This window comes from Gallus gallus, chromosome 9, assembly GCF_016699485.2.
Source record: "Gallus gallus isolate bGalGal1 chromosome 9, bGalGal1.mat.broiler.GRCg7b, whole genome shotgun sequence".
Classification (NCBI taxonomy): Eukaryota; Metazoa; Chordata; class Aves; order Galliformes; family Phasianidae; genus Gallus; species Gallus gallus.
This window is the reverse complement of record NC_052540.1, coordinates 2,176,922-2,203,847: the sequence shown is the minus strand read 5'-3', so window position 1 is coordinate 2,203,847 and position 26,926 is coordinate 2,176,922. Positions and strand designations below refer to the sequence as shown.

General features: G+C 47.9%; 1 protein-coding gene across 1 annotated transcript; it reads left to right on the top strand.

The window, feature by feature from the left end:
• The first annotated feature begins 5,123 nt into the window (after nt 1–5,123).
• KLHL6 (kelch like family member 6) lies at nt 5,124–23,541 on the top strand. Its single transcript, NM_001031303.3, has 7 exons — nt 5,124–5,479; nt 9,425–9,590; nt 13,232–13,681; nt 15,890–16,127; nt 19,322–19,524; nt 20,432–20,645; nt 22,584–23,541. The coding sequence occupies exons 1-7, from the start codon at nt 5,220–5,222 to the stop codon at nt 22,883–22,885; spliced, it is 1,833 nt and encodes a 610-aa protein (NP_001026474.2). The 5' UTR covers nt 5,124–5,219; the 3' UTR covers nt 22,886–23,541.
• The last annotated feature ends 3,385 nt before the right edge of the window (nt 23,542–26,926 follow it).

Below are 26,926 nucleotides of genomic sequence, written 5' to 3'. Positions count from 1 at the left end.
TGAGGAAATCCGTGTTACAGACCAGCAAAAATCCATCACAAGGAACGTAAGGACCATGCTGATTGTGGGGCCAGGGTTTCTAAGCTTCGGGCAGTCCAAAACCCAAAGCAAAATTCAGTCACAGCTCTGGAGCTTCACTCGCAGCGTGAGCTCATCAGTTAGGTATGTGTGCACAGAACTGGCTGAGATCGACAAGCCTTCATGAAAAATAAAAGTCAGCACTGCTTTACACTGCAGTAAAACCTGAAACTGGACTTGTTTCCCTTGCTTTGGGACCGTGCCGTCACCATTTCACAGGGCTGCTTAACGTATTCTCTGAATGGATCCGAGAACTGAAGTTTCTGACCCACTGATGTCCTTCCCGCCCCTTGTAGCATCAAGCACACACTGTAACACAGAGCTCCATATAATTCACTATAAATGGCAGTTTCCTACGTTTCCCAGCCCTTACTATGCAGGACTGCTCTCCTTCATTTCAAGTGCTACTTTGGTGGACGTGTTTGTATCAAGCTGTGACACAAGATCCTGAACTACAGCACCGTTGCTTTGTTCTGGGGCATGTTCTTACCTTGGCACTCTGGACATCGGGGCCTGTCTGCAGCAGCAGATGGAGGGGACCAAGAAATACAGGACCAAAATATCACTGAAGACAGCAAGCCTCTACTTCTTCTGGTGTGACCACAGTTTCTTTTGTCCTCTCGCAGAGATCAAAGGCGTAATTTACTTAGAGGTAGAATTATTATTATTATAAAATGGCCATTAACTAATAACACAGAGAAGATGCTCTTAAATTCCAATGGGTGGCATAGCAGGCAGCACTGGGCAAGTGACCCAAGCATCTTGTTACTTTCATAAACTAAAGCACGAGGGAGTCTGATGCTGATGACAAAACCTCTTTGTGAGTAACACCGGCAGAACATTTTTTGAGAGAAATACAGGACTGAGTTGTAAGAAAATGGGACACTTCTTTTTCAAGAGAAACTAACTTTAAGTGTTACAATTCTTTCCCTGTTTGCGTACAAGAGGGATTGGGAATAACAGCTGCTATTCTGTTTCTAAGGCTGAGTGTCCTGAGAGTGAAAAGAGGAAGCTCTTGCCTGTTCTAATTAAAAACCTGCAGTAGCGTAAGCTACTTGTTGAGGAAAGAAGGCCCTTCTTCCTGAGAGAAGGAAAAGACTATTGTGAATGGGGAGGGATGGTCATGGCACACACCAGCCACCACAGCCCAGACCTACTGCATTTCTTATGAGCCTTACCTTTCGCCCCATCCCTAGTCTCCAGTCCTTCCAGGTTCATTTGGGTGCATCTCATCTTGGGCTACAAGGCCTTAAAATACAGTGTTAAGTGATGCCTCAGCTTGTTGTGCCCGCAGCTTTGGGAGTGGCCGTAGTGCACCCCCAGACTGCAATTCAACTTCTTCAAGTAGAATAAGCACTTTGTTTAAATAGTAGCCTCCTTCCACCACTCCCTCAAAAGCCTGTGAGAAGGGGATAAAAGATTTCTCAAGTTTAACTGGCCCATCGACACGTGAGGGTTAACCATTCTGACCTCTACAGCCAACAGCACAGGGGAACAATGTGATTAGGACAACAGCCAGACTTCGGCTACTACACCCATATAAACTGGCATTTCCTCTTTGATCTGCCGGCACCTCTCTTCCATACAAGGTGAAAGCCCAGTTTGGAGTCACTCAGCCTTAGCACAAAGCACGTCTACCACATGGTATCTAAGAAAACAATAAATGGGGGCAGCTGTTATTGCAGAAACATCCCAGCAAAACCAGCCTGAGAGCAAAAGTTGGGAATATAATAAATGCAGTGCTAGCAGAATAACACTGCAATAAACGTTGGAGGTGCAGGCCAAGGACCCAAACCTGAGGCTGATTTGCTAACTCTGAACAACTGCGCCTGCCCAGAAGTAGGGATGTGAGAAAGCTCAAGGAGTGGGCTTTGAAATGGAAGGTGACACTGGTGCGGAAGAGGGAGTATGACTGTGATGATGATACAAAGATGCCAGCTTGCAGTTTGTAGAATACTGGGTTCACAAATTCTGGATATATTTTCAAAAACAAAAAACAACCTTCCCTACAGCTAAAATAAGGACGTGCTATTTTAAGCTACTGAACATTAGCCCAGTGTACTGAAAACACAGACAAAGAATCTAGAAACTTCCCAGGGTTGGCAAGATTATCTCAGGCCTCAGTGGGTTGAGGCATCTGGTGGTCATTTTAGCAGTACCATAGGAGACGGGTAAGGACAAGTTGTCAGCACCAGCCACTTGGTCACGGGTCATAAATACCTTCTGTTTAAAGGTGTTCTGAAACATGCATGAAGCTTCCAGATCCCAGTGCAATACCAGGTTGTCTCCATGTCTTCTTTCTCAGCCTGGAGAACCTCCTGCCCGTCCTCATCTGGCCTCCTCCTTGAGGCAGCTGCACACTCCCATTTTCCTTTCCTGGTTCCTCTCAGACTCGAGAGGCTCATCACGACTTTGTTCAAACAGAAAAGCAGCAAAACACGTAACAAGATCTGTCAGGAATCTGTTTCTCCATTTCTGCCTTTGTTTTTGATGTGCTTCATCTCTTGGTTCTTGTTCCATCGGTGGGAGATGCCCTTGCTATGACTTCTTCTGGCCCTCTTCTTCATCATGACCCCATGTCCATCCTTAATGAAATGCCTCTTCCCAGGGACTCCTTGCATCTTTCACTTTCCAAGACAGGAACCAGGATCCTGGGCTAGTCTGGGCAGATACACCAGTGTAATCCATCTGCACAGTACCAAAATGCCACAGGGATGAGATACTGCTTTCAGGAACAGACAGCTGAACATAATCTGGTGCTGGCTACAGGTCAACATTTAAGCAAGAAGCACGATCTATGGGCAACAGAGGGTGCAAAGTTAAGAAGATCAAGGTGGGGTCCTAAGCAGCTTCTGCACGCTTTTGGCCAAACACACAGAACAGAGAGATACACGTACCAGCAGTGATCTATGATGCTACACAGCTCTGTAAGCTTACTGTGAAAGAAGTGGTGAATACACATTAACTAGCAGTAATGCCAAGCTGTTACCTCAGGCTGGTATAGAAGCAGCACAGGTCAATCCAATATGTGGAAACTGAAGACAATAAACAAACACCTCAAGAACAGACAAGCCTTCAGCTCTCACCACATCATTAGTTCATTTAGCCAGCAAGTAATTATTTAACAAAAACAGTAGCAGTGCAGCCAGAACAAGTTTCTGAAGGCCAAAAGGAAGAATGTTTTTGGAAGCTGCTACCAAAAAGTAACAAATTGGATTTGCCCCAGAACTAAAGAATGTGTTGCTGCTGCAGTCTCGAGACAGGGCAGCTCAGCAAGCAATTCCCTGCCGTTGTGTTCCCTTTGCAAAAACAACGCTCACCTCAGCGCTGCCCTGGTGTGTGTCCAAATAATGAAACTAGCTACTGCATGTGTAGATTAATCCCTGAGCAGGGGATTCTCTAAACACTAGGCAGCCCTATATAAGCAAAGAGAAAAAGGCAGCAGAAGAGGTGCTCGGCAGGAAAAAAAAAAAGAAGTGGATTTTAAGGGTTAAAGATACATCACTTGGTTGACAGCACAGAAGGAGACAGACTGCAGATAGCGATCAGTGCTAATACTAGCCAACGCTTGCTTCAACTACCACAGTCCTTCCTAGTGAGCAGTTACTGAGCAGTGTGCTGACATGGCCACAGCTACCAACCAACCCAGTTACTGCAGGGTTTCCGTTCCCAACACTCACAGCCAACAGTCTTCAACTTCTGCAACTTTTAATGCTTTGCTTAAAGCTTCAGCGATGGGAGCTGAGTGATCGCTGCTGAATCTCAGCTTTCACTTAAACAGATAAAGAAAATATGAAGCTTCTCGCCACCAGAAAATGGCCTGATAAGGTGAATTTCCTAAGGTCAAAAGTCATGGTGATAAACAAAGAGAACCTAGCCCAAGACAGGATTAAAATATTGCCATTTCAAAACACACCTGCTGTTTTTCAGTGGTCTGACGGTATCCCTGGAGCAGTATTTGGTGGAGGGATTGGACTGGCTTAAAATAGAAGGTGTTCATCACCAGAAGCTAGCACAAAGGGCAGCAGGAATGCATTGACATCAGTTGGGAAAGAAAAGAGCCAAAGCTGTACACAGATTGCATGATGAAAAAAAGCCCATTACGTGGAGGTCGAGGAAAGCAAGAGGGACATTTCTCACTTTCCTTCCTCTTGATTCTTCTTATCCCATACCAAACCTGACTGACTCCAGCTCTCTCTGAAGGCTGCTTTCACCTCCCCTTTCTAAATCGAGCTTCCCTTAACCCTGTTAGTTCACCTCCACAAACTGGGAGACAAAAGAGGAAACAAACACAACTAAAATCCGAGGACTCACCGAGCCAGGATTCCTAGAAGTAAGTGTCACAAAGGCAAGGTCTGTTGGTGCTCACGCTGCCAGGAGGTTAGCCCTCTGGGGGACTCATTCTATAACCCCAGCATGAGAGCCTCCCAGACTTGCCAGGGCTTTTGCCCTGTTATTTCAGTAGGCTCTGTGCTGATTGTCCGTCAGCTCTCTGCTTCTCTGCTAGGCAAAGCCCACGGAGACCTAACTCAGCCTTCTGTAAAAGTCATGGCATTGCAGAACATCCTCAGAGGGAATGAAAAGCCGTTCCACGTTTGTCAGCCAGCGTGTCGTGACGGACAGAAGCTGGAAAGCTTGTGAATATATGTGTTACTAAAATTATGATTAAAAAATAATACCGAAAAGTATCAGCGTGGTGATTAATAATAATGTGCCTGGAAATAGAATGTTAAAAGAATGGCCTGTTCCCCTCTGCAGCCTGTCCGGCCTGCGGTGTGCCTATCGCTGGGGCCAGCAGGTCCGGATAACAGAGCAGGGCTGGCCAGGGGTGGGAAGCAGGCCTTCCCCTCACTTGTAATCTTCGCACACACAGAGGCATCTTAAATCCTTTCTAAACACGTTGATGCTGCCTGAAATTCACCAGGAAAAAAAAAAAGAAGTTTTAAAAAAAAAGTCTTTGTTTGTGTTAACAGGATGAGAAAGTGCAAGGCTTCCTGTTATGCGTGTGTGACAGCTACAGATAAGCGGAGAGGAGCTCTGGACAGGAAATCCGCCCAACTTCTGCAGTGTGACTCGTCTGAGGCTTAGGAACTCTCTTTTAGATCGAGGCACCAACAGAATGAGACGGTGCTGGCCAGAACATGGGCGACACGCTGGAGAAGAGCTGTGAGGACGCCGAGTTCTCCTTGGACAATGAGTGCTCAACGAAAATGGGGGAGCTGGTGGAGGTCTCCAGCGGTGAAAAGATCAAGTTTGATGATACGGGACTCTCCCTGGTGCTCCAGAATGGCCTGGAGAACCTTCGGCTTGAAAATTCCCTTACGGATGTCATCCTGTGTGTGGATAGCAGGGAATTCTCCTGTCATCGAGTGGTCCTCGCTGCAGCCAGCAATTATTTCAGGTAAGGCATGCTGAGAAACAAACCAAGGAACTCAATTTGCGTCTTAGTCTTGAGCCGTAGATCTCCAAGGAGAGTAAAGTGGGTGGTAAACTCTGCAACTTTGCAGTGAGTCTGCGACTCCTGATACTTTCAGCTCTTTTTCAAGTCGAAGATTTAAATAAGGCAGGTGCAAAGCTGCGGATTCACCGGAGTTCTGTTACCAGCACCCAGCAAACCTGTTTGGGGCACGCAGAGAGAAGGAGAACGGGCGGCCAGCAAGTGGGAAGCAGATTTTTAACCAAGTATCTGGAGCTATAGCCCCTTGTATTATTCCTTTGGGATCCAAGCAAAGAGGAAGATGCATTTGGATCACAGGATATTTTTATTGCGGTAGGAGTGGATTTGCGCCATTTGATCATTGTTCTCTTTACCCTTCTGTGGTAAAAATATATGTTGCATAAAATCGTCGAGGAGGAAAGAGAAGGAAGTTTTCATTTTTCTTAGGGTTCCTGAGTATCAACTGTAACAGGAATTACCAGCTTGAAAGCAACTCACCATTTCACTCCCATCTCAAATTTTGCATTTTTTCAGTGCTACAGTAGGTATCTGAGACTACAGGCCAGCAAGGACAAATTTTAGACACATAGAGGAACTTGGTATTGGTTTTAACACAGATTTTCCACTATCATTTAGACAATCACATTTGCATGGCTGGGATTTTTTTCTTTCTTTTTTTTACTGCTGAAGTGGTCAGATGACTGAATAGCTACAGAGGAAACACGAGAAAAAAAGAACCTGTGACCACTTGTGACATAAGTAGAAAGCTAATTTTAAAGGGTTTTGTAAGCTTTGCTGGCAGTGCCTGAAAGCACAGTTCTAGTTTAATCATCTTCTTATGGGAGATGCTGAATATACAGAAATGGATATTACTCCTGCTGGAGCATCTGCAGGATGCACTTATCTCCTACGGAGAGAGTGTATGTGAAAATACGCACCTACAAGCAGAGATGCCCGAACTCTTTGGGTTAGTTTCAATCAAGCTTGGCAGAGAGGCAGAAATCTCAGAACTGTGAAGTGCCCACAGGTCTGAAGGAAATGGGCAGCTGGGAGGAGGAGAGGGGCTGGGAGCAGGTCCCCACTGCCTCAGCTGCCCTGAAGGAGCCAAAGCATGCACTGCTGTGCTTGGCCAGACATGGAGGCACATGGAGCTGCGTCCTGAGAGCTGGGGAGTGTGTGAGAGGAGCAGTGAGACAGAGCAGAGGGCCTGGGGTGGGAAGGTGAGGTTCCTGCGAGGGAGGAAAGGAAGATATAAGTCTGCAGGGAACTGAGCTTCACTGGTTCTGCTTATTTCATCTTGCCATCACTCACCAGGAGCTACAGGGGCTGGAAGAAATTTTTCAACCACACCATTCCTGTCATCACTTGCCATGTGATGTGAACAACCTGGGCTACTGAGGTGTCCCTGCCTGTAGCAGGGGGTGGAACTATGTGATCTTAAAGGTCCCTTCCAACACAAACCATTCCATCATTCTATGATTCTGTGATTGCAGGGCCTCCAAGGCCCTTCCTGGAAACTGGAAGCACAACCAGTTCATGGCGGCTGCTGTACGCACAGCTGAACAAAGTTCATGGCTCCATGCCTTTCCCTTAGCATCTGCTTGAGAGTAGATAGCCCAGTGCTTCTGACATGCCCTACGCTTGTGGCCAAAGCAGAATTAATGTTCTCCCTCCCCCCGTGTGAAGGTACCAGAGCAGAGGTCAAGGTGGAGCAGCAGTCCCACACTGCATTGCCTGAGGTGGTAGGAGAACAGGCAGAGGGGTGAACCAGTATTTTCCAGAGCATCCTCAAACTCCAGCATGGTTGTTTGAAGTCAGGTTCATAACCCTGAGCACAAGCACTCCAGCGTGGGTGGGTGCTTAAAGAGTGCTTCACTGACTGCATTTGTTTCATTGAGATTTCTCCCTGATTTTTGTTAACTCACCCATGCTTAGGCATCCATATTTGGCCCTGGGCCCCTCACTTCAGATGTGCATTTATTGAAATAAATGTTGGTTCAAAGGTTTAGTTTAGAATTACACAGGGACAGGAAACAAAGAAACAGACAACAAAATTGGTAGGCGTATCTGCAGAGCTTAGAGCCCCACAGAAAGCCATCGCAAGCAGAGCAGAAGGACACAGCAGCCAGCTCTCCCGATGGATGCTGGCTATCTGAGTGTTGTAGAATGCTCCCGCTCTGCGGGATGGAAGTGAAAGTTTGCCTCTCCTCCAGACAGGGAAGATTCAGTACAAGACTGGAGCCACCAGTGTAAGAGGTAAAAGGAACAAGAGCAGACAACACCTGCACCCTACGGCAGCCCATTTCTCACTCAGATGGAGCATTTGGCACCTATCAATTCCACACAACTGAAACAGTGGTTTTGTGCAAACCTCCCTTTGCACTGAAATCCCAGTCCCGTGGAGAAGTGGGCACTGCTTTTTTCAATGGCCACCTTACCCACAGCCAACAGCATCGCAGTGAGAGAAGAAGGGCGGCCCGCTCTTTGCCCACTGAGATTAAGAAGCATTTTGTCTCTATGCCTTTTGAACACACTAATTTCTAGGGGAGCAGCAACTGGAGCAGAGCAGTGCTTGAAAAACCTCTCATGAGCTGAGATGAGTGAAAGGACAAGGAGAACTTCAGCTGAGCACTATTTCCTAACGACTCCTCTGGCCAATTTTCCTGCTTAAAGGTTAGGTCTTTTTCCTGAAATGCAGCTTTATATGCAAGGCAGCTAATACAAGCTCTCTCTGGCTATAAAACCTCTGCTGAGACAAGGAGCAGGCAGCAACTGGAAGAAGGAGCAGCTGATACCTTCCACCCATTTGCCAATAACTCTGCCTAACTGCTTTGCAAGAAAACCTGTGAACATCTTCACTGTGAGCTGTGTCAATCCAACAGCTTTCTTTTCCAAGAAGCCTTTTGACCCCTAGACACTTCCCGGGTTGCAGTGTCCTGTCAACGTTTTACATGGCTAATAAAGGAGGGCTTTGCTGTGGTGTGCACAGCAAAGAGAACCCCTAATGGCACGCTAGACCTGCACGTTTTTCACCAGTGCAGGCACAGATGGACTCGTGCTTCTAATCTGTTGTGCCAGCCTCTGAGTGGCATGAATTCTCATCTCAAATGCAGTAAGCAAGGCCGGACTGGTCAACCTTCTACATAAAATCAGAAATGTTGTATGAAATACTTGTAACTGTGGTCTGAAAATGCGGATGGTGTTTGCCTTGCAGCCACCACAACGCAAAGAGCATTAAAATAGCTCTTAGAGAAATTTCTTTTTCATATCCGACATGAAAAACCTGACCAGTGCCAAAGCTATGTGTGACTGTTGCTTTTCAAATGCAGTATCATCCACCAAAAGACGTACCAATACGTGTGAAAACACTGTGTGTTTGGGTTAAACGCTGTGTGTTTAGGTTAACACCAGCTCCAGTTCCTGGCTATCCAGACACCGCTCTGGCACAGAGGCACTAACTCTATAGTCCTACCAGAACTTAGCAGAGGAAAATGCATTCTCTCCCGGCCCATCCTTGGTACCAGAGGGGTCAAAGCCATGTTGGAAACCTTACAGGCGAGGCTGTCAGATGTGTGGATCCGCTCTGTTCCTCAGGGCTCAGTCTAAGTAGCAGTGTGCAGCTCTGAAGCACAGAAGCACTGACTTCTCAGGGCTGCCTTTTGCTGCCATGGAGTTCCAGGTCTGCTGCAAGTCCAGCTCTGCGGTATCATTTCTAAGTGTCTTCCTTATCAGTTGAGTAAAGAGGCATGGAAACAACAAAAGCATACTCCTTATTACTTTGCTGTAGGGCTAATTGCATAAAATATGAGGCAATCCAAGTATTTTATTTTGAAATCTATATAACCAAATGTTTTCAGAATGTTTCATCCTGGCTGGGATGCAATAATAGATAAACATCTTTCTTTTCAGGGCCATGTTCTGCAACGATCTAAGAGAGAAATATGAAGAGAAGATTATACTTAAAGGAGTTGACGCAGAAACCATGAATATACTCTTGGACTATACTTACACCAGCAAGATGCTCATCACAAAGCAAAACGTGCAGAAGGTTTTGGAAGCCGCCAGCCTCTTTCAGGTACAGATAGCTCAAATGCACAGATCCAGTCTTGTAGCTCTGGCTACAGTGTGCTCTGGTTATAGTACTGCATACCTCTTTATTTCATGGGTTCCAGGGACACTTGGCTTTGTTTGTATTTACACTGCAGTAAAAATTGGCCATGGCAGCCATGGGCTGGAATGCTTCTGTATTGGGTGCTGTACCGACAGGCAAACAGCTCTGCCTCCCAGAGCTCCTGCCAGGCTGCGGGCCCTGGGCAGCGTGTGACAGATGCTCCCCTCCAGCCCTGCCCCACCAATGCCTGCCCAGCGGGACAGTAACTTCACCTCTGCCTCCCCCCTGCCTGGAGATGGAGGCTCACTGCACAGCCTGCACCTTCCTTCACAGGAGTCCTGATGGAAAGGTTTTAGTCACGACTGAGGCAGTCAGAGTGAGCAGTGTTACTCAGCCTTTGGTCCGTAAAGTATTCATGTGTCCTGTAAGTCACCTGTGAGGTCTGGCAAATTGCAGGTCCTGGTACCAAGCTGCAAATCCCTAACAAATTGCCACCAGCATAATCTGCCAAGTGTGTGCATGTGTGTGTGTGTGTGTGTGTGTCCAGGTCTGTTCGTTTAGGGAGGTGAGGAGCACCTGACTCCCTGAGCACGGCAGTTCATGATGAACTAAAGATTCCTGAATCTTAACGAATGTGTCATGTGTTGCTGTGACACCAGCCTGGTGCCTTGAGGTGATGGCAGCTGGTGCTTGCTGTGGGCAGAGCAGGTAAGTTGCCCCTTACCATGGGGTAGCTCCGGGAAGGTGCCTGGGGCTGTGTGCAGCTTGCTGATGTTTTCATCAGACCAGGACTGCAACAGATAGCACTCAGATGTTGATTTTTCAGGGCACGTTCCCAAGATTTTTTGTTTGCTTGTTTTCATCCAAAGCTTTTTTTCCTCAGGATCATTCCTCAGGCTTATTTTTTTTTTTTCCCCTGAAACCATCAAGAGCCTGGACGTAGGTTCTTTCCTTTCTTTTCCCTATTTTTCGTGAAAATTCAGATTCAACTTGATTCGCACAGCTGGTGCTTTAAAGGAAAACTGTCAAACGCTGTGCAAGTGTTGGCAGAGTCAGGAGGGTGCCATGAGCAAGAGCAGTAAACTGCAAAAACCTAGAAAACAAGGAATGTTCTATGAGCAGCAGCGATCCCAAGCCTTGCTGCAGCTGTCTTGGACGCCCTCAAGATTTATAAGGCCTGAAGGCCTCACATTATACACGGGTGAGGTTTTTGGCTGGAGATATGTTTTGTGTAAAGAAGATTTAGTAACTATCAGCATTCTGCCAGTTTGCCTCCGCCACGCACGCTGCCGAACAAAGAGGAACATTTGAAGGAGACCAATGTTTCATTTCAAAATATTTACATCCACAAAGACGAATGCTTCCATTTGTCGCAACGCTTTTCTTGGGGCACTTCTTTGCTTTCCACTTAACGACGTGAGAAAACCAATTTCCAAACAGTACTTTTTTTTTTTTTTCATCCAGCCAGCAACAATTTTTGGCAGCGCCTCTCTTCAACCCTTCAACCTCTCCGGTTTGACTGAGGACCAGAAAATAAATGATTTGCAGAGCATGGCCTGGGTCAGAGCTGGGACAAGCAAGGACTCACAATGGGGGAAAAAAGGCTTTATTATTCAGAGAGAAGGCCGAGTGGGGGCCAAGCAATCATACGGGATGCCTCTAGCAAGTGAGAACATGAACCTGAAGGGGTATGAGAAGGACCCAACTACTGGGGAGGATGTTCACAGGGAGCAGGGCTTTCAAAACGCCCAAGGCGGCTCACAAAAGGGAAAGAGTGCCTGAAGGACAATGGGAGCAGGGGAACCGGAGACCTGTGCTGTCCTCCTCCCGCGTCACCTGCCCTTGTGGGGCTGCCCAGCAAGGTCTGGGGAGTTTGAGGGAGTTTTGCCCATAGGTGATGGCGGCGGTGGGAGCCGGGCAGCAGGGGTGAGGAGCAGCAGGCCGGGGAAGTCCTGGCATGCCCCTCTCTGGGCAGCCGGTCTGCGGCTCAGCCTCGGCAGCGCTGCTTCTCACACCCACGCCTCATGGTTCCGCATTTGGCTGCACAGGGGCAGCCCGGCACTGCGCGGCCGTTACACCTCCAGTGCTGCTGGTGGGAATTGCTCTCAGCAAGTGTGTGTGCAATGAGAGCACTGCACAGCGGTGTGGAGAGCACTGTGCCGGGGTCTGCTTCCGTACTTGCGAACGGCTTCGTGGGTGACCATGGCATATCCTACCTATGCCATTTCTTGCATCTCACTGCCACCAACTTTGATAGGGCTAATATATAACCTGTCCCAGGTCTGCAGACTGCTGGTGCTGGCAGAGTCCTTTCAGGCCCTCACAAGATGTGTAGTGTTGTCACAGTGTGAGCCCTGCAGCGGCGTGGCGTGGCCCCGCAGTGTGCTGCTGGCAGATTGATGTCACAGGCAGCAGCGTGTCCTGAGGCCACATGTAGCCTGGTGCACCAGGCTGTTGTGTTTCTCTAAACTCCTGACCACATCTAAATGTAAAACAGGAACCAGGTAGTCTGTACCCAGTGTCTGCAATCGGCCAGCTCTGCTATACATTCTAAATGTGTCAACACAAAACCAAGGGGTCTAGAAGATTCTATCCTGATTAATGAGACAAACCTAAATACAATTGGGTTCATAAATGTCTTTTATTTGTTTCACTTCCTCTTTGCCCCTAAATTACCGTTATGCAGCTTTCCCCTGTGGGACAGAACAAGTTAAAATGATCTGCTTGCTGCGTTGGCTGGAAAAAGGACCCAAAAGGCATTGACAGAAATGCACAGCATCTGTTGTGGCCCATCTTTGTGTGTGTCACTACTGCATCACTCAGTGACAACTGATACAAAGCACTGATGCCCTACTACATCTGAAATCACAGAGGAGAAGGAAAGCCAGCACAAAGCATTGTAACCTGTCATTTGCGTTCAAGAAGTGGGACATGGTTTAGTGGGGAAATATTAGTGATAGGTGGATGGTTGGACTGGCCGATCTTGGAGGTCTTTTCCAACCTTGGTAATTCTATGATTCCATGATTTCTGCTCTGAGTAATCACCAGCAACCTAGCTCACACTGTAGCTCATGCAGATGCCCTGAAGATATCTGTGGTCCAGGATCTGGATCCCAAGATATCTGTGGTCCAGGAACAGGTTGAGGGAGATTGACGGGGCTGTTGGGCAAAGGACTTTAATGACAGCAGTTGTGATACCCTACTAAACACAAACATGGGAAATTCTTTGATGAAGATTGTGTGCGAAAGGCACATCTCTGTTTTGTGAAGGAAACAAAGGTCAGTAAGACCTCCAAAGATCTCCTCCGCGGCACACAGTAGCAAGACAGCCCTCACTGTTCAGCAGCTCAGAAATGTACAGGTGGTGCTTCTCTTCCTGCCACATCTCCAGAACAGGACAGCACACCCGTGCATGCAGGGCAGGGCAGCAATTTGGTCCTTGCCTTCTAGATCACAACATTCTGGGAGATACCTGTCCTCGTGTGATTGATTTCTAGTCTCTCCCAGTTCCTGGCTGGCTATGGCTGACCCCGAGCTTATGAGCTCTCCTGTGTTTTGTCATACAAGGAACCACTCTGTGCTATGTATATTTTTTCTGCCCACAGTTCCTGCGCATGGTAGATGCTTGTGCCAGTTTTCTCACCGAATCCCTTCAGCCAGACAACTGTGTCGGCATCCTGAGGCTGGCTGATGCCCACTCCCTGCACAGCCTGAAGCAGCAGGTGCAGAACTACATCATCCAGAACTTCACCCAGGTCCTGAGCTACGAGGAGTTCCTGGAGCTCCCGGCCGATGTTCTCTGCAGCACGCTGAAGAGCGATGATCTGTACGTCACGGAAGAAGCACAGGTGTTCGAAACCGTCATGAACTGGGTCCGTTACAAGGAGTCGGAAAGGTTTCCTCTCTTGCCAAGTGTGCTGGAGAACGTCCGTCTGCCCCTGTTGGACCCTTGGTATTTCGTAGAGACTGTGGAAGCCGATCAGCTCATCAGACAGTGCCCGGATGTCTTTCCTTTGCTCCAGGAAGCAAGAATGTACCATCTGTCAGGCAACGAGGTGAGTAAAAATGGAAAGGCTTTTGTTGCTCCTCCTTGACGCTGCTGCTCAAAAATCCCATGGGCAGGAGCACTACTATGAGGCAGAAAAAGAGGTATTCACACCGAGGTGTCACTAGTTAGTGCTACTGAAAAGTCAAGGTTGGCCTTACCAGTTATCCTGCTGATTTAGAAAGCACGGAAGCTTTTAGTAGTGTGTTTTAAAATCAAAGCTTCCAGCTTCCTGGTTATGAACATGTGGGCTCAAACCCTCATACACAGACCTGAGCAGCTAAACAAAGATCCCGGATGACTTCCCCAGTAAAAAGGCAAAGCAAATTGCATTACTCCTCACACCTCATGGTCTTAGGTAGTATTTCAAACCCAAGAAAGGATGAATAATTTATACACTAAACTCTATCACAGTCCTTGGGGAGATATCTTTCAGGAAGACCTTCTAGGGAAGAAGATGACCCTCTCCCCAGAGGAGTGATGTGCCTATGCTCCTCATCTTCTGGGCCTCTGTACCCAAAAAGAGAGGTTCATCTGGGCATCCAGTCAGGGCCTGTCCTGCCTGCTTGAGTCAGGCTGTGGTGGATCTCCCATTCCTCACCTGGAAAATTAGCTATCAGTCACATCTCCTGGCCCTACATGTGGGTGAGAGGGGAGAGCAGCTGGAGGTCAGATTTCCTAACAAGAGCAAAGGTACAGGAGTGTGTGAGGACAGGTAGGTGCCTCCAGGGTCAGGGAGGCAGGGGAAGGTGGGAGGCCTCAGGAACGTGCTGTGGATCCATAGCTGACTGTGGATGTGAGTCAGTGGAGGGGAGGATGACCGGGCTCTTTGTGCTGGTGGCTGGGTGGGCCAAGTCCCAGCCACCCGGGGCAGCGGCATCCGCTCTGGCGGAACTCCACAAGAACGGCTTGCCCCACAGCCTGCAGGCTGGCCTTGTTCCCCAGGTTGGTGCGGGACAGATAAAGGGAGTGTTGCTCAGGGCTGTACACTCATTGCACTCGTCTTCAAAGGGCAGCCGTCAGAGGCAGCCCTGCCAGAGGTGACAGACAAAAACAGAAGTCTGAAAGCCAGCAAGTTCTGCGACAGATGATGAAAAAACCTTGCCTAATGATTTGTTAAACATAGGGAAAAGAAAAAAACACGGCATCCGTGTAAACAAACTTTTAAAATAGAAATAAATTACGTCAATTTATAGAGGCATATTAAAAATAGTTTAAAACTGTAAGCAGGCTGCCTGCTGCCATAGCATTTAACCCAGAGACTGCCAGTCTGCTTCTTTGGACACGTAGGGTTACTGCAGGGGGTGCAGAGCTCTCCCAGCACACTTCAAGAGTCCACAAATCGGCAGATGTCCTGGGACAAGGCAGAAGCAGAGGAACAACTTTATGCGTTCCCGTTACCATCTAGACCGCATTTCTTATATGATGAGTAATTGAAGGAGATAAAGAAGGTTTCCTTCTGTCCTTCAGCACAGAGCTGGCATGCCTTGGGTCACAGTAATGCACTCATTTGCACTTGCCTGCAAGTATTCCCTTCAAGCACAACAGAAGCTTCCAAGCACCCCCTGCATTCTTTGCTCCTGGTGAACCTCTACCTAGGAAGTGACTTTTTCCAGTGTCCCTGGTCAATGCAGTGAGCCAACAGGCAGTAAATCAGAGCTAACTACGTTTCAGAGTCTCATACTGGTTTTAAGTATTCTAGCTTTGGCTTTCAATTAAAGCTTACAAACAAAGAAACAAATAAAAGGAAAACACAGTAGAGGATGCCTACTGTTTTGACACTTCAACATATGTCTTCAGGACAAATAATATCTGCTAGCACTAATTACAGTCTTGCTCTCTCCAGGCTCCCCAAGGCAGACATAAACCGTGTGGCCCTTCCACTTTGCCCTCACTCTGCTAGCCCCAACAAAACCTGTGCTCTTCAGCTGCCCACACACACCCAGCCTTGTCACTAGTGCCCTCCTTGTCATGGCTCTTGGTGCCAACCCAGGAGTCCTAAGGAGGCTGGGATCAAAAAGGATCCATGCAACCTCTACTGCAATGCTTCCGGGATGCTTTCTAGGCTTTCAACTTACAGAGCATGTGATAATTGCTTCAGCTGATCGTAAGTCAGCTGTGATTTGCAAGATAGGTAATCAAAAAATAGGTCGCCAGACCTTTCTGTAATTGTAGGTTTAAGTGCCCTGCATACTCACTCTGTCTTGCTTGCATTTAGATTATTACAGAGAGAACCAAGCCCAGGATGCACGAGTTCCAGTCTGAGGTGTTTATGATCATAGGGGGCTGTACTAAAGATGAGAAATTTGTAGCAGAAGTGACTTGCCTGGATCCGCTGAGGCGAAGCCGCCTGGAAGTAGCAAAATTACCAATCACAGAGCAGGAGACGGAGAATGAGAATAAAAAATGGGTGGAGTTTGCATGCATTACGCTAAAAAATGAAGTCTACATATCGGGTAAGGAACGAGATATGGGGAGTGGTTGAGGGGCGCATACGGTTCCCATGATTAGTTTCAGCTTTTATTGAGAGCATGCTCATGGCTGAGCACTGCGGGCATTCCCAGCGCTTTGGCTTTCGGCAGGCTCCAGAGAAGTGCTGGACACGTGGACATGCCTGGCCCTGGCAGGAGTGTAGGCACAAATTTCTCTTCCAACAACATTCTACTATATGCATGGCTTCTTGTGTGTAGCACCATGATCACAGAAAGGCCTCTGAGCTCTGCTTAGCAAACATAAAATGAAGAATACTTGCTCCAGCATCTTCTTCACAGTATCACAGAATCACAGGATTCTTAGAGTTGGAAGGGACCTTTAAAGGCCATGTAGTCCAACTCCCCTTGAAAGTCTCCATGGATGGAGCATCAACCACATCTCTGGGCAGCCTGTGCCAGTGCCTCACCACCCTCACTGTGACTTTTTCCTTATATCCAACCTAAATCTCTCCTCTTTGAGCTTGAAGCCATTTCCCCTTGTTCTGTCACCACAGACCCTGCTAAAGAGACTGTCCCCTTCTTTCCTGTTGCTCCCCTTTAGATACTGACAGGCCACTCTCAGCTCTCCCCGCAGCCTTCCCTTCTCCATGCTGCACAGCCCCAGCTCTCTCAGCCTGTCCTGGAGGAGAGGTGTTCCATCCCTGGGATCATTTCTGTGGCCCTGCTCTGGATGCACTCCAACAGCTCTGTGCCTCTCCTTTACTGAGGACTCCACATCTGGACGCAGTGCTCCAGGTGAGGCCTCACAGCGCAGAGCAGAGGGGCAGGACCACCTCCCTGACCTTCTGGCCATGCTTCTTTTGGTGCAGCCCAGGATACAGTTGGCTTTCTGCGCTGTGAGGGCATACATACGGACTTACAGTATGTCTACCTGCAGCTCTGCCTACATAAGCAATAACCTGCCAGAATCTGACTAATTCAGCAAGAATCACTCAACAGCCTGCAGGGAACTGTCACCACTGTTTGGCTGCTACCTGAAATCTGCACTTTCGGAAGCACTGCAACAGCACATCAGACAGGACTCTGCAAGTGCCCATCTGTCAAAGCCACTGTAGCTATCAGAGCCAGAGGAAACCTAGTGGTCCAGACACACAGCATATATCAGGACAAACATGTCCTGAACATAACACCTGCAGGTTTCCTGAGAGCTTAAGGAGGTGTATTTACCCGCCCACACAAATACAGTTGAGCTCCATGTAGAAGGTGGATGTTGGACCTGCAGGGATTTCACCTTGACAATCAGGAGCTTTAAATTCAAGCTTGCTAGTATTACAGTCCGACAGCTGGCTTTGCTGCTCTGTCCAAAGCAAATCTAATGGCCTCCTTCCATTCCCTCTGGACTTTCTTCTTTCTGCTTTTCACTCTTTCCACCCAAATAAAGGGTTGAGGCTGAATGGTCCACAGACATTAGTAGTTTACTTCCAGCTAAACCAAATGTTTCATGGTTCATTCCCTATTTAACACCTGGTTCCCCCTGTGTGTCCTTCAACTCTATTTTCTTCCTTGTAGCTCCCATGGCTTTCTAATTCTTTTTTACCTTGACCTGCATCTCTCCTGACCTGTCTCCCATGCCACGCGCCCATTTCTCTCGGCATCTTGCTATAGTTTGGAGTCTTCCCTGCTCTTTTAGCCTCTGGACAATAGGAAAGGCCCTTGCACTACATTGATTCTATTTCCCCAATCCGCAGAAATGCTTTGACTGGATGGATAGAAACACTTCAAGTGCAACTAAAAATGCCACCAATTATGGCTCATCATTCCGCTGCTTTTACTAATGCAGTTCTGATTCTTCATGAAATTAGAAAGAACTGTGGTCTAGAGAAAGAACAGAAGTAGAACAACCCTCCAGTTCTCTCAGAACTCTCTCCCTGCCCAGTGATGTGCAGGCCCAGCTCCTAGCTGAGCTCTCAGCCTGCGGTGGGAGGCACAAAGCCTGGGCATGGGGACTGCAAGAGAGAGAAGGGGAACACCTGCGGCCTCCTAGCCCCACCGTAGCCCTGAAGGCTGCATTCAGGTCCTTCTGCCACTTCAGCCATTTCAGTGCAAATAAAATTCAACACACACATATGAAAAGCACTTAGACAAAAGCATTACAAACAGCTCTTTCTAGCATGCTAATTATCTCCTATTCAATCTGCTATTTGGCCCAGAGATGAGCTCCATCAGTTTGCAGTGATCTGGCTGCAGTACAGAATACCAATGAAGGCAGACACTTTCTCAATGGAATATGAATTCCCTTTTCAGTATATCCACCAGCGAAGCCAATGTTTGATCAGGTTGCAGATGACAAGCAGTCAGCCACTCCGTCTGTGCAGAGGGTTTCAGGCTTAGCTATGTCTGTTCGTATTCCAGCTCCACCACGAATGACATGCAAACAAAAGTACTGGCTAAAACGTTACCCTTTGCTTTAGAACAAGGGAAGATTTACTTGCAAGTCAGCTCTGGAATGAGTTTACAGGGACCAGTTCTGACCTTCAGTGTCTAAGTATGAAACAAACTCAAGTCAGCAGAGAAAGAGACCAGAAAGAGACATAAAAATGAGATTCTGGACAGGCAGATCCAGCACTGAATAGCAGCACTCGCAACATGCCATGCAGGGCTACTGTCAGCTTGGAGCTCCTGGTCAGCTCTTTTTATACCTCACTCAGCACCAGCCTGGCTGGCTCCATCTGCCCTGTGCAGTGGCAGCTCCCGGTGCAGACCTGCCTTTCAGGCACTGGTCCAACTGGCTGCTCACCCTCCCATCTTACTTAAGGCATGTCCGTCTGTCTGTTGGCTGCCAGCAATTCTGCGAAGCCCGCGGAGCACAGAGGTCTCCCACGTACTGCTTTGCTCTGTGTGCACACTCACTCAGTGAATGTGCTGAAGTGGCAAAAAAAAGGCTGTGGTTTGATGTGAGGAACAGTGATCTACATTTACTGAATGCCTGCTGCAGAAATTGTTCAGTATTTCCTTCACTAGCAAATAAACTAAATGCTGAAATATTCTTCTTGGTTAATGGCATCAGGCCACTGTTATAGGTAAGTGAAGGAGCTAACAATAAGCACCAGTGGTTTCTTCTGTATTGTGAGCAAGCCTGGCTATTATTTAGATATATTGGAAATTTTGTGGAACTACAAGCGATGGTGTCATGTTTACTCGTGTCGTGTACACTGCAGGTGGCAAAGAAACACAGCACGATGTCTGGAAATACAACGCCTCCATCAACAAGTGGATACAGATCGAGTACCTGAACATTGGGCGATGGAGGCACAAAATGGCTGTGCTGGGAGGCAAAGTGTACGTCATTGGGGGGTTTGATGGAGTGCAGAGAATCAACAGCATGGAGGCATATGACCCCTTTCATAACTGCTGGTCAGAGGTGAGACACTGCATCATTTTACTTGGGACGTTTGAATCAGAAAATATTATGGCGTTAAATCACAAAAATGGAGAAGACAGGATCTCGTGCAGTTCTTTTTAAGTAAGTATTTCTGGTCTGTGAGCAGCCCAGGTATTTTCTCTCTCTAAATGCATGTCCTGCAGAAACTCGAAGACATAGGATTGCCAGCTAAATTACCCAAAACGCCTGACGCCTGACTTTCCTTTCCTTTGTTGGCTTTTAGAGCTAGTAGTCCATAAAGCGCCAAGTAAGAGTGCATGTGAACCAGAGCACGGGCTGAAAACTGCTGCTCTGATGTGTACAACAAAACGTGTATACCAGCATGTGCTCCGTATTTGCTATGGGTTGCACATTTAGGGTAGGAGCGCAGATTTCAAGGTAAACAGGATGGAAAAAAAGCAGTTCTGCTAACTGCTTCAAATGCTGAGAGTATTAGACAGTATTAATCCATGAAATTAATGAGATTAGGCACCACAATGGCAGATAGAAACCCCAGTTTTCAGATGACACAAAACAGTGCAGAAGACTAACATTCATGGCTACGAGTAGAAGGATCAGTATGAACAAGTTTCCTGGGCTTTATTTTTCAGTATACATAAATATGTAAAAGAGATCAGAGGCATGTCTGACATTTCCTGGCTTTTGAATTGCCAACAATGTAATTTTAATACCAGCTTTTGAACACAGCATCTTTTTATTAAGGGTTTACGGTCTTTATGAAAAAATAAAAAGAAACACTTCTCTCTTGTCCCTAGACATGTGCCATGCTCTGTACCCCACTGACCGCCTTAGAAGCGATGTCTGACATAAAATAGAGCAGACTCCCACCCTGCAGGTATCAGTCTGACTGCCTGAAATCAGAATGGCTATTGATGATGTTTTACAGGCCGCTCCCCTGATGATCAATGTCAGCTCCTTTGCAGCAGCGAGCTACAAGAAGAAGCTCTACGTGATTGGAGGAGGGCCCAATGGGAAGCTGGCGACGGACAAGACGCAGTGCTACGACCCTGCAGCCAACACGTGGAGCCTGAGAGCTCCCATGCCGGTCGAAGCCAAATGCATCAATGCTGCAAGTTTCCGTGATCACATTTATGTTGTGGGTAGGTGAAGCATTAACGTTCCTTCTTGTCCAGACGCACCAGGGCTTGTTTCTGCCTGTTAGCTTTACCACAAGCTCTGTGGAGTATAATTAAACACTCAGATAGCTCTTTCCACTAAGCCTACAAGGATGGGAATCCATACACTTACCAAGAGTGGTGATGAGTCACCAAGTCAGCCTCCCTGTTAACGTGATAGGTATCTTGGAAGGCTGGAGAACTTAAAGATACCCAAAGGTGGGTGCACAGTGGCAAGGGCATGAACCTGTGGGCTACCTCACGTTCGCCTCTGCTCCCCAGCATTACGCAGCCACTGCGTGCAGGATTTATGTAGGGACATGGGCACTATGGCAGAGCCATTGGTACCCAAAGACACCATGCCTGGGGCTGATTCTGTCAGCTACCAGAACAGAAGGCGAAGAGAGAAGAACAGGAGTTTAGTGCTGGTGAGCTGAACTGTGGAGCAGTGAGCCTGCATACATCTCCAGCTGGTGCTGTCTGACTTAGGGGCTAGATGTTACAACTCTTGGTCCAATTTGGCATGATGCTCCAGGTAAAGTCATGCAGTCTTTCAGAGAGGAATATCCACCAGTAAGACTATCGTGTTCTTATGTGAGAAACAAATGTAGTTCCGTTTGGATTGAGCCTAAACTTTGAAAGATTAAAAAAAACAAAAAAACAAAAAAAAGGCCTCTGGTTATGGCATCCAAACAAATGAAATTACACAGGCTGATGAATTATCCACAGCCAAATGAGTCACTGTCACTGACAGTGTATGATTTAGGCTGCTGTGATTATCTATGTCACCTTACAGTGGCTTGGCTGTCCCTCAAGCACTGGACAAGCATTGTCAATAGCAACTTTTAGTACAACTACCAGAGATAAGTGCTCACTTTGGCCACAGGTAGAATCCCAGGCTACTTAGCAACTCATCAAGAAGATCAAGGCTTCAAGATTTCCTTGGCCTTATTTGATTGACATAGATGCTGGAGAAAACACACCCAGTCCCTGCAAATCTCAGACCAGAATCATAGAATCATAGAATGGCTTGGGTTGGAAGGGACCTCAAGGATCATGAAGCTCCAACCCCCTGCCACAGGCAGGGCCTCCAACCTCCATATTTAATGCTAGATCAGGCTGCCCAGGGCCCCATCCAACCTGGCCTTGAGCACCTTCAGGGATGGGGCATCCACAGCCTCTCTGGGCAGCTGTTCCAGCTCCTCACCACTCTCATAGTAAAGAATCACTTAGCTGTTAGTACTCTCAGGAGGAAATATATTTCCAGAGCCTTTCTTGGGTACTGAGGCAATGACCATTTTTCAAATGAAAATGACCTTGCAAAACTAGACAAGGTGCACAGCTCCAAGAATGACTGCAGATCTGGGGAACATGGAAAATATGAAGGTCACTCTGTTTAACTTACCCATAAGAAGATTAAAAGTTCAGTTTACAAACCCTTAAAGAAGAATAGGGCTTTGGAAAACAGCTACATTCAGGCAGAAGGTGCTTTAGTAGGAAGGCGGGCACCAAAGTTAGAGGAGTTAGTGCAGAACTCACATGCCCGTTTGTAATTGTGACAGCTTACCACATATAGAACAGCCTTTGTGGGCTGAGCTTTTAAACACAGCTGTATTTTCCTAAACTTGTATCTTCTGCTGAAGCAGCAGAGATGAGCAAGGTCCATCCCTGGGTGCACTGCGCTCACATGCATGGCCACAGCGGTCTGTTCTGGCCTTAAGTTCCTTAGCCTTGTGAACAGTAAGTGACTTTCTGTGGCTCTGGCTTTCAAAACAATATACTATCCCGTGACCTTGTTTTTTCTCGGCTATGGGTCGTAAATCATTCTTAGAAAAGTCATTAAGGAGCCTTGCCGAAGCGGGTTATTTTGTAGAAGCTTTGCAAGGAACGGCTGCTGAAGGCCGATCTCCACTTCCTCTGCAGGTGGGGCGATGAAAGCTCTCTACTCGTACAGCCCCCAAGAAGATACGTGGTGCCTCGTGACTCAGTTCACCCACGAGAGGGCCAGCTGTGGGATCTCTCCTTGCAACAACAAGCTGTTCATCACCGGCGGCCGAGATGAAAAGAACGAAGTGATTGCGACAGTGCTGTGCTGGGACCCTGAGACCCAGAAGCTGACTGAAGAGTGCGTCCTGCCGCGGGGAGTGTCTCACCATGGGAGTGTTACCCTCAGGAAGTCCTACACACACATCCGCAGGATTGTGCCCGGGGCAGTTTCTGTCTGACTGTAGGAAACTGCACAGAAACTCAATACCCGGTGGCACAGTCTGCAGGGATGCTGTGCAGGCAGCGACGGACGGCAGTGCTGCCACTAGGGTCACCTAGGGAGTATCTGTATATATGCTCAGCCCTTGTGTTTCCTCTGTACAGTACGTCCTTAAATTATCTTAATACTTTCCCTCCAGTCAAAAAAGGCATCAGCTGTAGTTTTCTCCTGCCAAGACTGTAGCTCAGGTCAGACGAAGACGTCTGGTAGGTAGGTGGGAAACTCAGCTCCCTGCTCAGCCTGTCCTGGAGCGTGTTCAGCTATTTATTGTGATCAGTTGGACTTGCAGCACCTACTAGTGAAAAAGAGAAGATACTTTTGGAATCTTTTGGAACTTTGGTGAAATATAATGTTGTTTCCTCCAAAGCTGTGCTTTTTCTGAGTGATTGGCACATTAGCTTAAGTTAAAACTGGTTTGTTTGTTTGCTTGCTTGAAGACACTTTGTTAGATTTTGTTGTTGTGTGATGAAAAAAAATCCATCTCAATTTGCAAGCTTTGCTGTCAGTCTCAAGAAAGACAGTGCACCGGCTGCAAATATAAATGAACTCTAATCTTGTTCCACTGAACGTTCATTGTGGTTGTTTTCTAATAAAGCAGACCAAAACTTGGCTTCCCTTCTGTTCTATTCTGGGCTGGTTACTGCTGTGTCCGCGGGGCTCCCTCCTCCCTGCTGCTGCACATAAGCGTGTCCTGATCTGCCCCCAGCCCCGCTCTGTCCCCGCTGGATGGCAGTGCTCCCCCAGGCTTCTTCTATTGGATTTGGGCTTCCTGGAACGCCAGCGGACAGAACAGCCTGATGGAAAGAAAAACAGTTCCCAGTACTACAACCGGCCTGATCCCTGGGACCGTCACATGCTGTACCAGAAGGGGCAAATGTGCAACATGCCAGCAGGGCTGGAAGCTCAAGTCTCGGCATCTGGGTCAGTTGTAGAGAAGGGAAAATAAACACGGAAGAGGTCACGCCTAGGACACTCTGGGACACTCTTGGCCAAAGGCTGGGAACATATTCGTGTCCCTCCTCCCCTGCCTAGCTGCTGGAAAGAGCAACTCACCATTAAATCAAAAACAGAAAACCCCGCACAAAACAAATCTGTGCAAGCAGAGTGCTGACTCCCACCGGCCTCTCTGCCTCGCTCTGCTGTCTCCTTTTGCCTGATACAGTGCTAAAAGCAGAATCTCTCATGTTGGTCTGAGACAAAAGTGGGGGTTTTCTGCACCCCAGGTGCAGAGCGCTCAGGCTGTGGAGGGGCCCAGAGCTGCACAGGGCTGCACTGTGTGACTGTTGTGGCAGCAGGTGCCCCCAGAGGTCCCCCCATGTCCTTCCCCAACAGAGCTTGATAGAAATCCTGCCTCAGTGTACCCCATGCCTCGAAGCTTACTTCTGTAATCCTAGCTCAGACTGACATTTTTATGTTCTAATTTTTCCTGCAGACTTTCCATCTGCAGCTCTGCTGTCCTGGTTTCTCTTCCCTCACGCCCTCCGCTCTGCAGGGGCCGCACTTCTCATGCTTCTGCTGTTCCAGGCTGTCCCATCCAGCTCTGCCTCCCACAGACAAATGTCCCCTACATAAACCACTGCAGTGTGTTTTCACAAGGAGGGCACCAGTCTGGCCTGCCCAGGCTTACTGATTTTCACCCTGCGAGACCAGCAGCAAAGCATATATATTTTTGGCTTGAGAAGAATCACTTCAGAACTCACAATCTGTAGCTCTCCTTAGCAGAGACAGAGCAGAGCCCCTGGTGTCATTCACGTGGCTCCAGGCACCCTTGCTGCCCAGCACCAGGCCTCCTCTTCCTGCAGTGCACCGGGCTCTGCTGGAATCTCTGATGCTTTCATAGCAGCTCACACAGGGTTGTGGTTTTTTTGCCCTTCAGATTTGTTCCTTCCATTCAGATTGCACTTCTCACATGTCGCAATCCAAAAGACTACTGGAAAAACAAAAGCGTTCAGTGCCAGTGGTTTCACGAAGATGCCAAAATCACGAGGTTTGTGGACAAACTGCCAGGGCTGCAGCGCTGTGCCCCCAGCAGTGAGACGGGGCGGAGCTGCTCGCAGCAGAGCCCATGTTTCAAGGAAGCCTGCAATTTCCTTTTCCTGTCACTGGCTTTCCCCCACTGTCATACGCACCCACCTCCCAGGGGAATGAGCACACATGAACCACAGATGGAGCTTTCCACCAGTGCTGCCCAGCTCCCACCTCCCATGTTCCACCTCCCACCTCCCATCTCCCATCTCTCATTTCCCACTCCCAGCCCAGCCTGTGAGCTGTGAACCCAGCTGGGAGAGGGATGGCAGCGGTGAGCTTAGTGACAACGTCAGCAGGAGAAAGGCAGAGAAAAATGAACTGAGAACACATTTGGGGTACACCCTAGGGTCCAGCATACACCTTAAAGTACAGCACTTATGCTACTGCGATTTATTCAGGGGTTATGGCTCCCAGCTGCCAAATCACATGTTGGAGTCAACCGCTCTCTGTTTCACTTAATGTGCTGGGCAGACAGACTGACATCCAAGAAGTTCACTTTAATGACCTCAGGGAGGTCAGTAGCAGGGCCGTGGTAAATAGCCTCTACCTGAACTCCCAGAGCTCACTGGAGACATCCTTACAAGGCTGCTGATCACTGCAAGTGGGGAAGCCTTACTATTTTTAAGATGAAACTCAAGACGTATATGAGAAGAATTATAGGAACGCTGTGCTGGTGACCCTGCCCTGCGACCCCCTCGGGTCTGTGCAGGCAGCTGTGGGAAGTCCCCCAAAGGTAAATGGTTTGGGTGCACCACGTGCTCCTCCCATGCATGCAGTAACATGCTGCTTCTGCATCAAGGAGCACTGCAGCAGCCCATGTAAGAGCTAATATACAGGTTGTCACTTAGAAAGTCCTGCCAGTCCAGTGTCGAACCACATTCAAAAGGATTAAGAAAATAGCACTGGCTCTCCATGGGGATGCCTTGTGAGGATTCCTGTCCAACACAATTAATTGCAGCTCAACTAAATTATTTTAGGCAAACCCCCATTCTAGGGACCAAGTCCAAGGAGATGCACAAGATGACTGTATTCACCTTTCTCAGAAGGCCATTTCCACAGAGCAGTGTTCTATTTGCTCGGTCTTTACGATGTATCACTGTATACAGGCTTGGTACATACATAAAGTTGCCATTATCACCAGTTCACTTCCTTCTGCATTCAGTGCCCTTCTGTGTGATACCAAACTTCCATCTGCCTCTAAATACACCCGCGGGATGAGTACGTAGGACAGCGGTACGGAACTGGCATTGCAGCTTGTTCTGAGTCTGTCCTGGAGGTTAGCTTTGTGATTAACAGAGGTTAGCAGGAAGATCAAACACTGCTAACCTGCAGCTATACCAAGTCAGCTATGGCCCTACGTTGCTCCATGCTATTCACACAGGTTTCTTCACTACTTTGTGTGACCATTTAGAATATAGGCAAGCTTCCAGCAATAAAGCTTGAAAGGATATTCCACGGAGAACATCCCGAACGTTACTGGCACCAGGCAGAGGCATACCAATGTGGCCCAGGACTGAGCCTTGGGGGGTGCATCCTCACGCCTTCCAGCCCTGATCATGTGCTGGAAGCACCTGGCCGAACACACAGGTGTCGTTCCCACCCTTAACAGTGTTATGGGAGACCCTCCTCATAGGCTGCAACCAAAGTCCTTATACAAACACAGCTGGCATGGGCCAGTGTCTGCAGTACCTTCATCTGAGTGGAATATCAAAGCAGTCATTCACGCAGCTGTGAGGTCCTACTTTTTTATTGAATACGATTGAGAAGAGGGTTTTTTTTCTCCCCAGAAAACAAAGTGGTTACTCAGTGACTTAACTTTCCTTCAGGTAAACACACGGGAAGCACAGAGCCATGAGTGAAACAAACGTGCAAGATGGTTTATTCACTTGCAACAACTTCAGCTTCGAGATGCTCTCACACAAGAAGGTCCCTTCACAGAACAGCCCCCACCACGTCCCTGCTCATTCCCACC

Coding starts and splice junctions, on each gene's coding strand:
- KLHL6 (NM_001031303.3), top strand. CDS start 5,220: ATGGGCGACACGCTGGAGAAGAGCTGTGAGGACGCCGAGTTCTCCTTG. Junction 5,480..9,424: donor GCAGCCAGCAATTATTTCAG/GTAAGGCATGCT, acceptor CTTTCTTTTCAG/GGCCATGTTCTGCAACGATC. Junction 16,128..19,321: donor AAATGAAGTCTACATATCGG/GTAAGGAACGAG, acceptor TGTACACTGCAG/GTGGCAAAGAAACACAGCAC.